Source organism: Myotis brandtii, unplaced genomic scaffold, assembly GCF_000412655.1.
Source record: "Myotis brandtii unplaced genomic scaffold, ASM41265v1 scaffold1770, whole genome shotgun sequence".
NCBI classification, from domain to species: Eukaryota; Metazoa; Chordata; class Mammalia; order Chiroptera; family Vespertilionidae; genus Myotis; species Myotis brandtii.
The window spans coordinates 95,632-109,579 of NW_005356556.1; the positions used below are offsets into that span (position 1 = coordinate 95,632).

The 13,948-nt window shown below is 49.3% G+C and overlaps 2 protein-coding genes across 3 annotated transcripts; both read right to left on the reverse strand.

Annotated features, from left to right (window-relative positions):
- Window positions 1–687: 687 nt before the first annotated feature.
- On the reverse strand, window positions 688–3,439 carry LOC102254077 (granzyme B-like). 2 transcript variants are annotated; one of them, XM_005863372.2, is made up of 5 exons: window positions 3,347–3,439; window positions 2,276–2,420; window positions 1,682–1,811; window positions 1,259–1,516; window positions 688–915 (listed from the first exon to the last, which is right to left on the reverse strand). In XM_005863372.2, the coding sequence occupies exons 1-5, from the start codon at window positions 3,399–3,401 to the stop codon at window positions 754–756; spliced, it is 750 nt and encodes a 249-aa protein (XP_005863434.1). In that variant the 5' UTR covers window positions 3,402–3,439; the 3' UTR covers window positions 688–753. The 2 variants fall into 2 exon arrangements, with proteins under 2 accessions (XP_005863434.1, XP_014392838.1); XM_014537352.1 differs by lacking the exon at window positions 1,259–1,516.
- A 5,924-nt stretch (window positions 3,440–9,363) lies between these two features.
- LOC102254375 (granzyme H-like) lies at window positions 9,364–12,562 on the reverse strand. The gene is made up of 6 exons (XM_014537354.1): window positions 12,502–12,562; window positions 12,262–12,416; window positions 11,329–11,555; window positions 10,658–10,793; window positions 10,218–10,475; window positions 9,364–9,582 (listed from the first exon to the last, which is right to left on the reverse strand). Exons 1-6 carry the CDS (start codon window positions 12,560–12,562, stop codon window positions 9,364–9,366), a joined length of 1,056 nt encoding a protein of 351 aa, XP_014392840.1.
- Between the last annotated feature and the right edge of the window lie 1,386 nt (window positions 12,563–13,948).

A 13,948-nucleotide genomic window follows, 5' to 3' on the forward strand; every position in this document is an offset into this window, starting at 1 on the left:
CTGGTTCTTATTCATAATATCTATATCATTTTTCATGCTGATGTTAGGCTTCATTAAGTTCCTCCTAGTTTGAAATAAATTCCTGGAAGTTCCAATTAAGTTTCTTAGAGTTCTCACCAAGTTCCTTGTGCATATTTATAACATAACTGTGCTGATAACCTGCTTGCCTTCATCTCATCTAGGTCTTTTTATGGTGATGCCTCCATTTCTTTATTTCGGGGGCTGTTTCTTTGTCTCCCTACTTTAGTTGTCTCTTTGAGTTTTTACCCATGTATTAGATGTACTTTCTTTTATGCTGCATATTGGCATTGGGGCTGCGTGGGGTAGGGTGTAAGTGTGGCTTGAAGTAGGAGGGCAATGTGGATGAGTTAAGAGGGTCCTCTAGAAGAGGGTCACTTTTTGGGAACAGATGTCTCCTTTTCTTGATGGAGCTGACATTAGGCCTCGCAGGGGAGTTGGCCCTGGGAGGAGTATTGGGAAGGAGCTGCGTAGCAAGGCAGCATAAATTTTATTCTAGACATGGAAGGTGCGGTCCATGAAGGGGAATCGCTAACAGATGGGAAATGTGAACAGATGGTTGCCACACACACAGCAGGTAACTAACACATGTTTTGGTGAATATAGGAGGAATCAGTGACTTCCACTCTAGAGATGCAAGTTTATTAGGTGACTGGCAGCCTCCCATCAACCCCTCTGCACAGAGCAGTTCTGGCTTGCGCCCCAGAGGAGACGAATAGATCAGTTCCTGGTGCCTCAGTCTGGTCTCTGCAGTTGGAAACGTCTCATTGTTCTTTTTATCCAGGGCAGAAAGCTGGAAATCTTAGTTTCAACACGAGGTGGTTTCCCATTTTTTTTCCCAAAGGCGACAATGCCCTGGGCCATGTGGTCACACACGAGGGGGCCCCCAGAGTCGCCCTGTGGGCAGAGAGAGGAAACACTGAGCTGGGCTTTCCCCTGCCCTGGCCTTCCCTCCTCGTTGCCCTGGGGTGTGTGGTCCCTGTTAGGAGCTGCATGGGAGATCAGGGTCAGGGCAGGCCTTGTCTCCTCCCTAGGTCTGGGGTTTTCCATTTGACTCTGATGGTCTTTTTCCCCCTCTAGGAAGCCTTTGCCCAGCAGTGGCTGTGGGTCAGCCTCTCTGCTCCCCGGAGAGACAGGACCAGAGATTGGACATAGGGATATGGCTAGTTCCCACTGCGCCAGGTTGCTTGCAAGCTTGGGTGTGCCCAGGGCTGGGCCAGTACAATGCTGGGGATCTCACCTTAAAAGTAGACTGATTCATTTCTGGGTCCCCCACACAGATCTCTGTGGTTCTGTTGTAATGGCGTCTGTAGCAAGAGATGCACTGCTCATCTCGTTGGATTTCCAGCTCTACCTCGTGCAGTGTGGCTGTGCTGGTGTTCAGGTCGAGTCGCCCCCAGCCGGCCACTCTGCACACCATCCCTGGCTTCACCTGCTCTCCCCTCCTGGGCAGCCTGAGGAGGCTCACGGCGGCAGTCAGGGTGGCCTTCCTCTGCAGCTGAAGGCAGAGGACAGGAGTTCTCATTGAGCAAGGGCCCAGGGACTCCAGGACAGTCATAGCCCTGGGACAAGGAAAGGGGTCACACTGGGAGGAAGGAGGTCACAGGAGATGAGAAACCCCAGGCTTAAGGTGTGCAGGAGCCAGGGGAGCGATGAGCCCTACCTGCAGCAACATGATGTCATTGACTTTGGGGTGATAGTTTGGGTGGTGGATGGCTGTTTTCACCGGGATGACCCGCTGGGTCCTCTCGTGCTTCCTGATGTTGTGGGCGCCCAGGATGACTGTGATGGACCTGCACAGAGACAGCCAGGGACGTGGAGGCACAGCAGATACAGCCCAGAGGCCAGGAAGGAAAGAGGACAGCTGTAGGCAGTGCAGGATTGGAGCGGGGAGGAATTCTAGGGGCTGGGGCTGGGCACTGAGCATGCCTGTGCCCTGTGCTGTTGGCAGCTCAGGCTAGGTGTCATTTCCTGGAGCGGTTCTTGGGTGCTCAGTCACACCCTGAGCTTGCCTTTCTCTAAGCAAAACTGTGAATTTCTCACATTTGTACCCTGGTCTCCAGGGCACAACGTTGGCCTCTTTCCTAAGCCCCTGTGATCAGTCCCTCCAGTCCCACTTGCATTGACCTGTCCCTCACTCCCCAAAGCTGACCTGCCCTCTGAAGTGCTCCTCTGTGCCCCTAGGTCTGCAGCCTCTGAGAAGAGGGTTCCCTGCCTGGTTCCTGCAGAAGGGTGGGGCCCAGGCTGCGCTCCTCACCTTCCCCAGCAGTGAGCTGCTGTCAGCACAAAGTCCTCACGCACAAGGAAACCCCCACATCTTTTTCTGTCTGAAATCCTGATCCGAAGAAATGCCATGTAGGGACGAGAGTGAGGCTTGACCTCATGACCCCCGATGATTTTCACTGCAAGAAAAATTCTACTCTGTCTGCTGTGCCCATGGAGCCAGAGGCTGGAGAGGGGGAGATTGGGCTGGACAGGGGCAGGCAGGGAGGACTTGGATGGTAGATAGTGATGTCATCAGCCATAACCAAGAAGACGTCCTGCAGGTTCCTTGGGCAACATTCCTGGCTTGCTACCCAACATTCCTGACCTACAAAACTGAGATACTCCCTCTGACAAAGAGAAGAGCAATCCTAATCCCTCCATTCTTGTTGCAGCTGTACATGTGGGCAATGGGATTTGTATCTGGAACAAGCAGTTTAGTGCTTGTAGAGCCTGGAAAATCCTTCCTGCCATGCTCTTTGGTCCTCTCTCCCTTCTTTTTCCCAAACTCAGAGCCATTGCTGGGTTGTACTATTCAGAACATTGGGACTAAAAAATTACCAGAGAGAACTTGAGATCAAACCAGCCTCAGGGGACCAGGATGCCACCAACTCTGGGATCAACTGCATCCCCAGCTCCTTTACAAAGCTTGGAGAAGGGGGTGGAGATTGAGGATAGATTTTAAAACATTGCGTTAGAACGTTAGTGGACCTTGCTTCGATTACGGAAGCCTGTCCCTTCACCAAGCTGCGATTTCCTGTGGAATTATTTCTCGTTTCAAGTGTCCAACCTTCTTTCAAATGTCTTTGAAAAAGAGCCCACTTTCCAGATGGCAAGGGATCGGGAAAGCACCCATGGGCCCTCCTCAGGAGCAGCCCTCTTCCCTCCTATTCCTGTTGAGTTTTAATTCAGCATTAGTCTTGCTGGTCTTTGAGGGAGGTGGGATCTAGAGTTGAGAAAGTGCCTGGGGATGGACCAGGGCCAGGATGTGTCTGAGTGTAGCATGTGATCAGGGCTGTGTGAGTGCCGCAGGGCATTGGGCTTCTGGTCGGGGTCAGTCACTCACCTGCCTGCGCCTTGGGAGCCAGAAGAAAGGCCAGCAGGAGCAGAAGTGGCTGCATCTCCTCAGGAAGCTGCCCAGGTCAGAGCTGCCAGTGCTTCCTCCTGGTCTTCTGAGCCCAGGGTTCTTCAGTGTTGTGGCCTTTATCACCCACGGCTCTCTCAGTAACCACATAAGCACCGGCAGCCATTGACTCAGTGGTGACTATTCCAGCTGAAAACAGGAACCACAGGCTATAGATAGGGCGGTTCGTGATGCTGCATCAACCAGTAGCAGGTGCCCGAGCCCCAGGAACCCGAATCTCATAACACACACAAGGACCCCTCCTTTCCTTGGTTCTCTCTTGACAGTTCGGGTGATTGTTTACTGAGGTCCCCTTTTTGTGAGAGTCAGCAGTATTGGAGATGAGATTTCTTGCTTCTGCTGGAGGAGACAAAGCCATCAGTGATCAGGTAATGATAGTGAGGGCTGTGGGTGGAGGGATGGACAAATGGTGTGGCAGTGATGCCGAAGAGGGCTTGTTCTAGTGACAAAAGAGCTGATGGCTTAACAAAACTAACAAACTAACATTTATTTTGCTCAGGAATCTGCATTTGGACTGGGTTTAGTGTGGATATCTCCCCTCAGCTCCCCTTGATGGCAGAGGAGGCTTGAAGCCTGGAGCCTGCCCAGTGGTTGGTGCCAGATGTCTGTGGGCATGTCCGTTCCCCTCTGTGAGGGTCTGTCATGTAGTCTCTGCATGGGATTGTTCAGTCTTCTTTGCAGCATGATGGTGGCTTTTGCAGAGTGAGCCTCTCTTCCAAATCGACCCTGGCAGACGTATTCTTTTTTCCCCCTAGGCTTTGTAGCCATATGGTATCCTTTCTACCTTAGTCTACCCCGTGGGGGCAATCAAAAGCCCTCACCCAGATTTAAAAAGGAAAGAGCATTGCAGTCATGTAATAGAGCCTGTGGATGGGAGATACATGGTGGGAGTCAAAGCAGCGCACAATCGGCCCCCCTGCTGAGGTACATGTAGAGTCAGTGAGAGGAGCTGAAACCACGGACCCCTATAAGCCTCGGCCACAGCCTTTGGAGAGGTTGGGGTCTGCTCTGTCCAAACCATGTGTATGAGAATGGAAGAGGGTTGACTGTCCCAACAGTTACTCTTTTGTGAAGTGGGAAAGAATACAAGGAAGCCAAATATTCTCCCAGCACTGTCCAGATGACTATATCATTTCGGATATCTTTATACCAAGCTAATATATGTATTTAATTTGATTCCAATAAAAATATCATTTTTCTTCCAGTGTTACACAAGTTCTAGACAATTTCTAAAATATATGTGGAAAAGAAACATGCTAGAATAGCTCTGAAAATTTTGACAAAATAAAAAAAGACAGTAAGGGAGAGGGTAAGCCTTATCAGATATTAAAAACATTATATAAAACTTCCTTCCTGGTTCATGAGTAGACAGAGGCCCTTTAAACAGAATAGAAAACCTAGAAACTTTCCCAAGTACATAAAGATATGTAATTTATCATAAGGTGGCATTTCAAATCATTGGGAAAAAGATAGACTTTCTAATAAATGATATTGGAACAACTAGAAAATATTTTTTCTTTGTTTTATTTTCCAATCAGAGTTGACAAAGTCGCTTTTAAAAGATATTAAGTTGGAGTCATATTTCATATAAACCACCAGAATGAAATGCAAATAGGTAAGACACTTACATATCCTATATAATAAAGAGCTAATATGCTAATTAGACCGAACAGCAGAACAACCATCCGGAGGACATTCTGGATGAAGCTGGGGCTGCGAGGGCCAAGCCACTTGCGTGAATTTCATGCTTCGGGCCTCTAGTACAAAAAAAAACCATACATGCACTATGAATAAACATGGATGAATTTCTATATAAACTTAGAAGGGGGTAAAGCCTTTCTAGCAATGACTCTAAATACAAAAACTTTAAAAGAAGTGATTGATAAATACATTTTGATATATAAAATATAAGTTTTACAAGTCTCCACTTTCCTGACCACGGGAGCCTCCCTAATTTGAATTGGATTGTGCACAGGCAGGAGCTTTTGGTAATGAGAGGGACCATGTCCAATTGAATGGTGTTCAGAGGCAGATTCTAACTGCCATTAGCAGATACATTGTAGGATTGTCCTGCCATTTGATTCTGTACAATTGTTAATGGGTGAAAATGGGGTGCCCAATGGTGGAAGTGGGGGATGCCTTTCCCAATTGGGTGCTGGGGGTAGGGTTCTTATGATAGCTTTAGAAAAGGAATTTTCTAAGACTTCTACAGGAGAATGAGTGAATTTTATTTGCATGGAGTTATGTCCCTCAGGTGCAAAAGTCCCATGTCCTTTAAACTGGACCTGGAAAAGGTGCAGCTGGGGATTCAGTAGAGCTAGAAGCAAAGCCACTGCCCAGAGTTTCCATTCCATGGTGGAGTAAGTCCTGCAGAGCTTCAGGCTGGTTGTAATCCATTAGTTCACTGAGTGTGGGCCATGTGGGCCATGCAGGGGAGCAGGCCCTCTGCCACAAGAGAGCCAGGAGCGAAAGCTATGGAATTTGGTTTTGCAATTTAATAAACTGCTCATCAATGAATTGCTATATCAAATAATATTGTGGTACGTTTCCTAAAGTGAATCCAGTGGATTGTTTTTTGTTTTTCCCAAACCATCACATGTCATCAAAAACACACTGTTATGCCCTAGCTGGTTTGGCTCAGTGGATAGAGTGTCAGCCTATGGACTGAAGGGTCCCAGGTTCGATTCCAGTCAAGCACACATGCCCGGGTTGCGGGCTCAGTCCCAGGTGAGGGGCATTCAGGAGATAGCCAATCAATAATTCTTTTTCATCATTGATGTTTCTATCACTCTCTCTCCCTCTCCCTTCCTCTCTGAAATCAATAAAAAATATATTTTAAGCCCTAACCAGTTTGGCTCAGTGGATAGAGCGTGGGCCTGCGGACTGAAGGGTCCCAGGTTCGATTCCTGCCAAGGACAGGTACCTTGGTTGCAGGCACATCCCCAGTAGGGGGTGTGTAGGAGGCAGCAGATCGATGTTTCTCTCTCATCGATGTTTCTAGCTCTCTATCTCTCCCCCTTCCTCTCTGTCAAAAATCAATAAAATACATTAAAAATTTATATATATACATATATATATATATATACACACACATATATATATTTTTTTTAAAAGCACTGTTATCAGAGAATAGTACAGATGGAATTTCTCTATTGCTAGTGGGAGTGGGGTCCTTGGGCACCACTGGAATACGCATTTCCGGAGGCCCCCATAGGAGAATGAGATGTGGTAAAAAGCTTTATTTGCGTGGAGTTATACCCATCAGTTTCCAAAGTCCCATTTCCCTTAAAGCAGCCCTGGAAAATGTGCTGCTGGGGTATCAGCAGAGCTAGGAGCAAAACCAGTGTCCAAAATTTCAGTTCCATGTTGTAGTTGAATACACACAGCATCAGACTAATTCTAGTCTATTAGTCCATTGTGGGGTCCACATGGCCGTAGACCACGTGGGTCAGTACAGAGTGTGAGAGCCCCACAAGCTATGAGACAGCTGCCAGCAGCAAAGGCAAGAGAAGGGGCAAGGGCTCCTTTGTTCAGAAATTTATGTATCTCAGATTTTGGATCCTCGCAGTGGCCAAGCCTATTCTGGGCAATGGCCCGCTCCCAGGTGTGACTCGAAGGTAATCACCCTCTCTACTTCATTTAGATTTTACTGGCCATGCTTCTATTCTTTCTTTGTCCAGTCCCTTCCCCCAGGATCTGTGGGGAACAGACCTGGAGAGTGTGACACTGCAGTTTCTGGCACAAATGTCATGCCTATATTATCAGGCCTTCCCATTGCTTCGTTCCTGTCAATTAATTAACAACTGGGATAATTATAACAGTATCACAGTGACATTCATGCCTGCTACTTTTACTGTATTTTAAATTGTATTTTACAATTACAGTCCACTTTCAATATTATTTTGTATTACTGTCAGGTGTACAGCATAGTGATTAGATAAATTATATACTGTACAAAGTGTTGCCCCCAATATTTCCAGTACCCACCTGGCACCATGCATAGTTATGACAATATTATTGACTGTATTCCCTTTGCTGTACTTTGCATCCTAGTCACTATTTTCTAACTACCAGTTTGTACTTATTAATCTTTTCACTTTTTTTTTGCCTGGTCCCCCTAGCCCCTTCCCCTCTGGCAACCATCAGTCTGTGCTTTTTATTTATGAGTCTGTTTCAATTTTGTTTGCTCATTAACTTGTTCTTTAGATTCTACATATAAGTGAAATCATATGGTATTGGTCTTTTTCAGTTTGACTTATTTCTCTGAGCATAATACCCTCTAGGTCCATCCATGCTGTCACCAATTATATCTGCTACTTTTATGGCTCATGGAAATGAGGCTGCTGCCCTGCCTGCTCCCCACCTGCTGCCCTCTCCCCGAGGTGAAGAGGATGAGCCAGTGAACAGTTTGGGGGCTGCACGTCTAGAAACAAAAGAAATAAAGTCTTTTCCAAAGCCCATATGCTGCTGTTCTAGAGTCTCAAGTGATACAATTAAAGCAGAGTGTAATGAGCAATAAAAATAAAACACAAATACTCCTGTGGGATCTGGGCTCTGTGGGTTCATGTGAAGGAGGGAGAGGAAATTCCATTCAGATAAAAGTCAACACTGTCAGTTTCACTTGTGTTCAGGTGTCAGAACCTGTATTATTTTCACTGTACATTCCCAATACCTGGCACTTAGTAGGTGTACAATAAGCATTTGTTCATTGATTGATAGAAAAACTGCTTTCCAGTCCTACTGCAGAGAGCAGCCCTTTCTAACTCAAAAGGCAGATAGAGCCCATGATGGCTAGCACGCAACCTGAGCCTTGAGGCCAGCAGTGAGGAACAGGCCGCAGGGGACTAAGGCTCCTGAGTGACCAGGAGTCAGTGGACTCTGAGCACATGGTGGGGACACTGGGCTGGATGTGAGGGCGGAGCTGGCTCTGCCCAGTGAGAGATGGGGCCAGGTGTTCTGCAGACATCCTGCCGCCCTGTCATCCAGGGCCCTGCATGGGGTCAACACAGTCCTGGTCCCCTGATAACCCTGTGCCAGAGCATAAGCTGGGTGGCAACTCAGTGACCAGGCCCTGCTGGAACCTGGGCACTCTGGGTGTCCTCGGTGGGAGGGATATGCAGAAGTGGGAGCTCAGACCAGTGTGGTCTGTGGGGCGCAGGGTTGGTGGACTCTGAGGATGCTCAGTGGTCAGCAGGGATGAGAAAGAGGGGCAGCCAGGAGTCTGGAGGCCAAGCTAGGCCCTGAGCTCAGAAAAGGGCAGGGAGAGAAATTCAGCCCAGAAGGGAATGAGGAGCTTCTCAGGACTTCCCTCCCTCCTCCACCCCTGTCTCTCCTCACCAGCCCCCAGACCCCAACCCTGCCACCCCCTGGTTGCTGGAGAACAATGTCCTGCTCAGGAAGGCCTTCCTCTCCCCTGTGGGGTGGGGCCTCCTGAGCTGCAGCCCAGGCTGTGCCTGCTTGGTGCCCAGCACCCACGTGCTAGTCCTTTCCTCTCAGCATGTAACACAGAGTAAGAAGTAAGACCTTCACACTGAGCCCAGGACCTGAGAGTTTCATATTTTTTCCTAATGGTGCTCCTCTCTGCCCTGGCAGATGGGCGGGCAGGTGTGGTCAAGAAGGAGCTGATAACAGCTTAGTATGGGTTTGAGGAGGTGATGGGGGAAGGGGAAGCGGGGGAAGCAGGACACAGCAGAATTGTGCCATTGCCTTCTGAGCACACGAGGGACAAAGAATAAACAAAAACCTAGCTCTTCCCGTCAGCTAAGAGTCATTTATTTGGTTGCTGGCACCCCCTCCCTCCCCGCAGTGTGATCCTGGATTAGCTCCAGAGAAGATGGTCTGGGTCCTGCAGTTGGAGGCTTTTCATGGTTTCCTTTATCCAGGGAAGGAAACTGGTGACTTTGGTGAAGAGCTCTTCCCATCAGCTAAGAGACATTTATTCAGTTGCTGGCACCACCTCCCTCCCCGCAGTGTGGTCCTGTATAGCTCCAGAGAAGATGGTCTGGGTCCTGCAGTTGGAGGCTTTTCATGGTCTCTCTTATCCAGGGAAGGAAACTGGCGACTTTGGTGTAGACCACTGGGGGGTCCCCATACTTGCTTCCAGAGGAGACAATGCCCTGGATCCCATTTCTACACAGGAGAGGCCCCCCGGAGTCCCCCTGTGGACAGAGAGAGGGAAGGACTGAGCCAGTTCTCCTGGCCCTGCCCTCCTTGCCACCCCAAGCCCCTCTCGGAGATGGCTGCCTTGCATGGTGTTCACTTGGGAGATAAGCAGGCAGGCAGGTCCCCAGTGGTCCCCTCAGCCTGGACATTGTCACTGCTTCACTTCACCCCCAGTGGTGGCTCCCTCTGCTCCCCCAGGTCCCTGATCCTCTGGCTATGAAGGTGCTGCAGGACTGTGGCTGCAGCTACTGTGTAAGGACCAGAGAGCAGGCAGGTGCGGCTGACACCATTAACCAGCTCTAAGGAGCCACCAGGTGTAACTTCTGCACACCCAGGGAATAGTGATCTCACTGCATTGCCCCAGCTTGGGCCACAGTGTTACACATCCCCCTCCCCAGGGCAGGGCTACAGACTAGGGATATCCACACCGTGTTTGGAGTGACCAGGGGCCTTGTAGGCTCTTGGAGACTCTATTCCTCCCTGCTCTGGCGGCTCCCCTCTTTTCTTTCTGGGGAGAAAGATTACAACCTAGAGGGTGAAGGATTCCACCCCCTGCCTGGGTCCCCAGGTCCTACTTTCTACCCAAACACCCTTCTCCCCAGAACCAAGCCAGGCAGATGTTCAGTATCACCTGAAAGGTTGTCTTATTTTCTCTTGGGTTCCCCACACACAGTTGAATGTTCTTGTTGTAATGGTTAAAGCGCCTTTTACACTTCAAATCCGCCTGCAGGGTCAGCTCTACCTCCTGCAGAGTGTCTGAGCCAGGGCCCCTCTGTGTGACTCGCCCCCAGCCGGCCACAGTGCACTTCTGTCCTGGCCTCAACGTGTTCTTGCTCCTGGGCAGTGGGAGGGGCTTCACAGCATCAGTTTGCTTGATGTTTCTCTCCAGCTGGTGGGGAAGAGGCAGGGGAGCCCAGGTCAGCCAGTGGTCTCTGAGCCTGGACACTGAGGGACACTTGAGTCACTAGGACTGGTCAGGTGGCCAGCATGGGAGGAAAGGACGGGATGGTTCACAGTGAGAGGAGATACAATGAGATCCCAAACTGCAAGAGCAGTAGGAGGTTTCCTCACCTGCAGTAACATGATGTCATAGGTGCCTTTCCTCTTAATAAACTTTGGGTGCGGGATGGCTCTTTTCACCAGGACGACCTGTTGGGTCTTCTCCTGCTTTCTGATGTTGTGGGCCCCCAGGGTGACACTGATTGACCTGCACAGAGAACAGAGTGGATGAGTGTGTGTGGGGTGGGGTAGGTAGAGTCACAGGAGATACGTCCCAGGAGCCATGAAGGGCTAGTGACAGCTGGAGCAGATCAGGGCTACAGACTAGGGATATCCAGGTCACAGGGTCCAGGGCCTGAGTGACTCTGGTTCCCACTGACATGGAGTGTAGGGCTTGTGGGAGCTCTCGCTTGCCTTTAGGAAATATCATGAAATTGCTTGCATTTCCATTTTGACTGTAATGCATGTGTTCATGGTCCACCGCTGCTTTATTTGGCCATTGTGGTACTTCTCTTCTCCACGGTGTTACTCGCTGTCACTTCTGACTCTCAGGGCCCAAAGCTTACCTGTCCTATTTCCCAGCCTCTCATTGCTCCGTCATGATCTCAGAGGCCTCTCTGATGAGGTCTCACGGGCTTGAGTTACCAGGAGCCTGGGGAGCTGCCCTGGGCTGCAGCTCCTGGGATGGAGGACAGGGTCCCTGTAGGGGTCTCAGGAGGTGTAGCCTGGCTGCAGCCTCTCACCTTCCATTGCAGTGAGCAGCTGTCAGAACATATTTCTTTTGCACAAGGACACCGCCACACATGGACTCCTCCTCCTCCTCATCAATGTGAAGGTAGGCCATGTAGGGTCTGGAGTGGGGCTTGGCTTCATGTCCCCCGATGATCTCTCCTGAAGGAAAATTCTGTTGTGCTTGTGTGCCCCCCCGCTCCCCCACCCCGTGCACCAGGCAGGCATCAGCTTGATGAGCCTAGGGTGGCATAGATCTGGGAGGGTGTCGGGGGAGTGGGGGACTCAACTTTCTCTTCTGGAAAAGGGAAGAGTAACAGGCTGGGTCTGTGATTTGGCCTGCCACATAGTTGCAGGTGAGAATATAGTCTTAGTGATAGAGAAGATCTGGAGGTTCCTAAAAATTCCTCTCCTGACTTCGCTTGGTGTTGGGTGAACTTCTGAAGCCTCTGAGGTGCTGTGATGTCCAGGCAGTGCACTTTGCAGTGTCCAAGATTTAGGTTTAGGGATCTAGGTGTTGCAGAGCTGTCCCAGGGCCTGACAGGTGGGGAGTTGCCAGTGTTTGTTGACTGCCTGAAATGTTGGCTCCCAATGGGCCTCTGGAGTTGGGTTGGTAAGGCCAGTGCTGTGGGATTCTGGAAAGCAGAGGAGACTGGGGTTGCCAACCTCACTGGCTCATCCTTTAAGGAGAGGACCTGCTAAAGGCCTGGGAAGAAAAGCAGAGCTGGAGAAAGGGACTGAGGGGCCTTGAGATGGAGCAGAGGAAACAGCAGTCTTCTGGGGACAGTGACCCCACCAACTGTGGGGTCTGCTGAGCTCTGGGCTTCTCTCCTAAGCAGACCCTGAGGACAGCACCTGTCTCATCACAGGCATGGAAGCCAGGACTGCTCTGCCCTCTGCAGTTTCCCAGCCTCTGCCATGCACTTCTAGGAAGTTCCACTCTCCACCTGGCACAGGTAGGGCCTGAGGAGGGCATTGTGCCCCTGGCTTTTCTTGAGAATAGGCTTCTGTCCTGTCATTTCTGCCTGTAGCTCATCCAGCATCATGTGTGTGGGTCTGAGATGGGATGGGAGCTGAGGTTCAGAGCATTCCTGGTGGAGAGCTGGATCAGGGATGTGCAGAAGGGCCAGGAGGTCTGTGCCCACTGTGGATGGGTTGGGCCTGTGAGGGTGGGGATGGTCACTCACCTGCCTCTGCCGAGGGGAGCAGGAAAAAGGCCAGCAGGAGCACGAGCAGGGGTGGCTGCATCTTCCCAGGAAGGCTGCTCAGGTCGGAGCTGCTGGTGTTTCTCTGTGCTCTGTTTTCACGCCCAGAAGAGGAAGGAAGTGTGGGTGGGCTCTGTGACCTGAGTCCCACTCTGGTTTTGTAGAGCTTCATCCCAGAAGGCTTTCTATGAAGCATCCCCACCCCCACACCTCCTGCCTGATGATGGTCTCTGTGTGGTTGTGTGAGGAGTATGCAGTGACGACATCAGTACCCACAGCTGTTGACTCAGAGCAGACACCAGAGCAGACTCCAGCCCCAAACAGGAACCCAAGGGTGCAGGTGGGGACTGTAGGATGTGGTATTGGCCAGTGGAGGTACTGGAGCCCAGAAACCTGAGTCCCCAGTGAGAGAACCCCCAGTGCCTCATCTCTATGCTACTAAGTCCAAACATAGTGGAGATGTGTCTCCTGTTTTTAGAGCAGTGATTTTCAACCTTTTTCTTCTCATGGCACATAAACTACTAAAATTCTGTGGCACACTAAAAAAATGTATTTTTTTTAATATCTCCCAAAAAATAGGTATACTTCTGATTTTTATTTTGCAAAAAAAGTAATTAACTACGCTTTTTGTTCCAAAGTGACTTAGAAAAATATCAGGTGCCTGTACTTGTATATATGATTAAACAATCAGACACAACTATATTATGCACCGTGAACAATAAAATGCAATTCTATTATATGACCTATTTATTTATGGTTCCTAAAGGGCATTCACACCATATGACTATTGTTGTGTTGGCTGTTGTCATTTTGTTTTTAAATTTTTTTATTGATTAAGTTATTGCATATGTGTCCTTATCCCCACATTACCCCCCATCCCCCCACTGATGCCCTCACCCCCCTGTTGTCTGTGTCCATTGGTTAGGCCTATATGCTTGCACCCCTTTTCCCCCCACCCTCCCCTACCTTCCCTCTGAGGTTTGACGGTCTGATTGATGTGTCTCTGGATCTGTTTTTGTTCATCAGTTTATGTTGTTCTTTATATTCCACAAATGAGTGAGATCATGTGATATTTATCTTTCTCTGACTGTCTTATTTCCCTTAGCATAAAGCTCTCCAGTTCCACCCATGCTGTTGCAAATGGTAAGAACTCCTTCTTTTTTACCACTGTGTAGTATTCCATTGTGTAGATGTACCACAGTCTTTTAATACACTCATCTGTTTGATGGGCACTTAGGCTGTTTCCAAATCTTAGCTATGGTGAATTGTGCTGCTATGAAATAGGGGTGCATATATCCTGTCTAACTGGTGTTTCTAGTTTCTTGGGATATATTCCTAGAAGTGGGATCACTGGGTCAAATGGGAATTCCATTTTTAGTTTTTTGAGGAAACTCCATACTGTTATTAAACAATGAAGAAATTACCAATG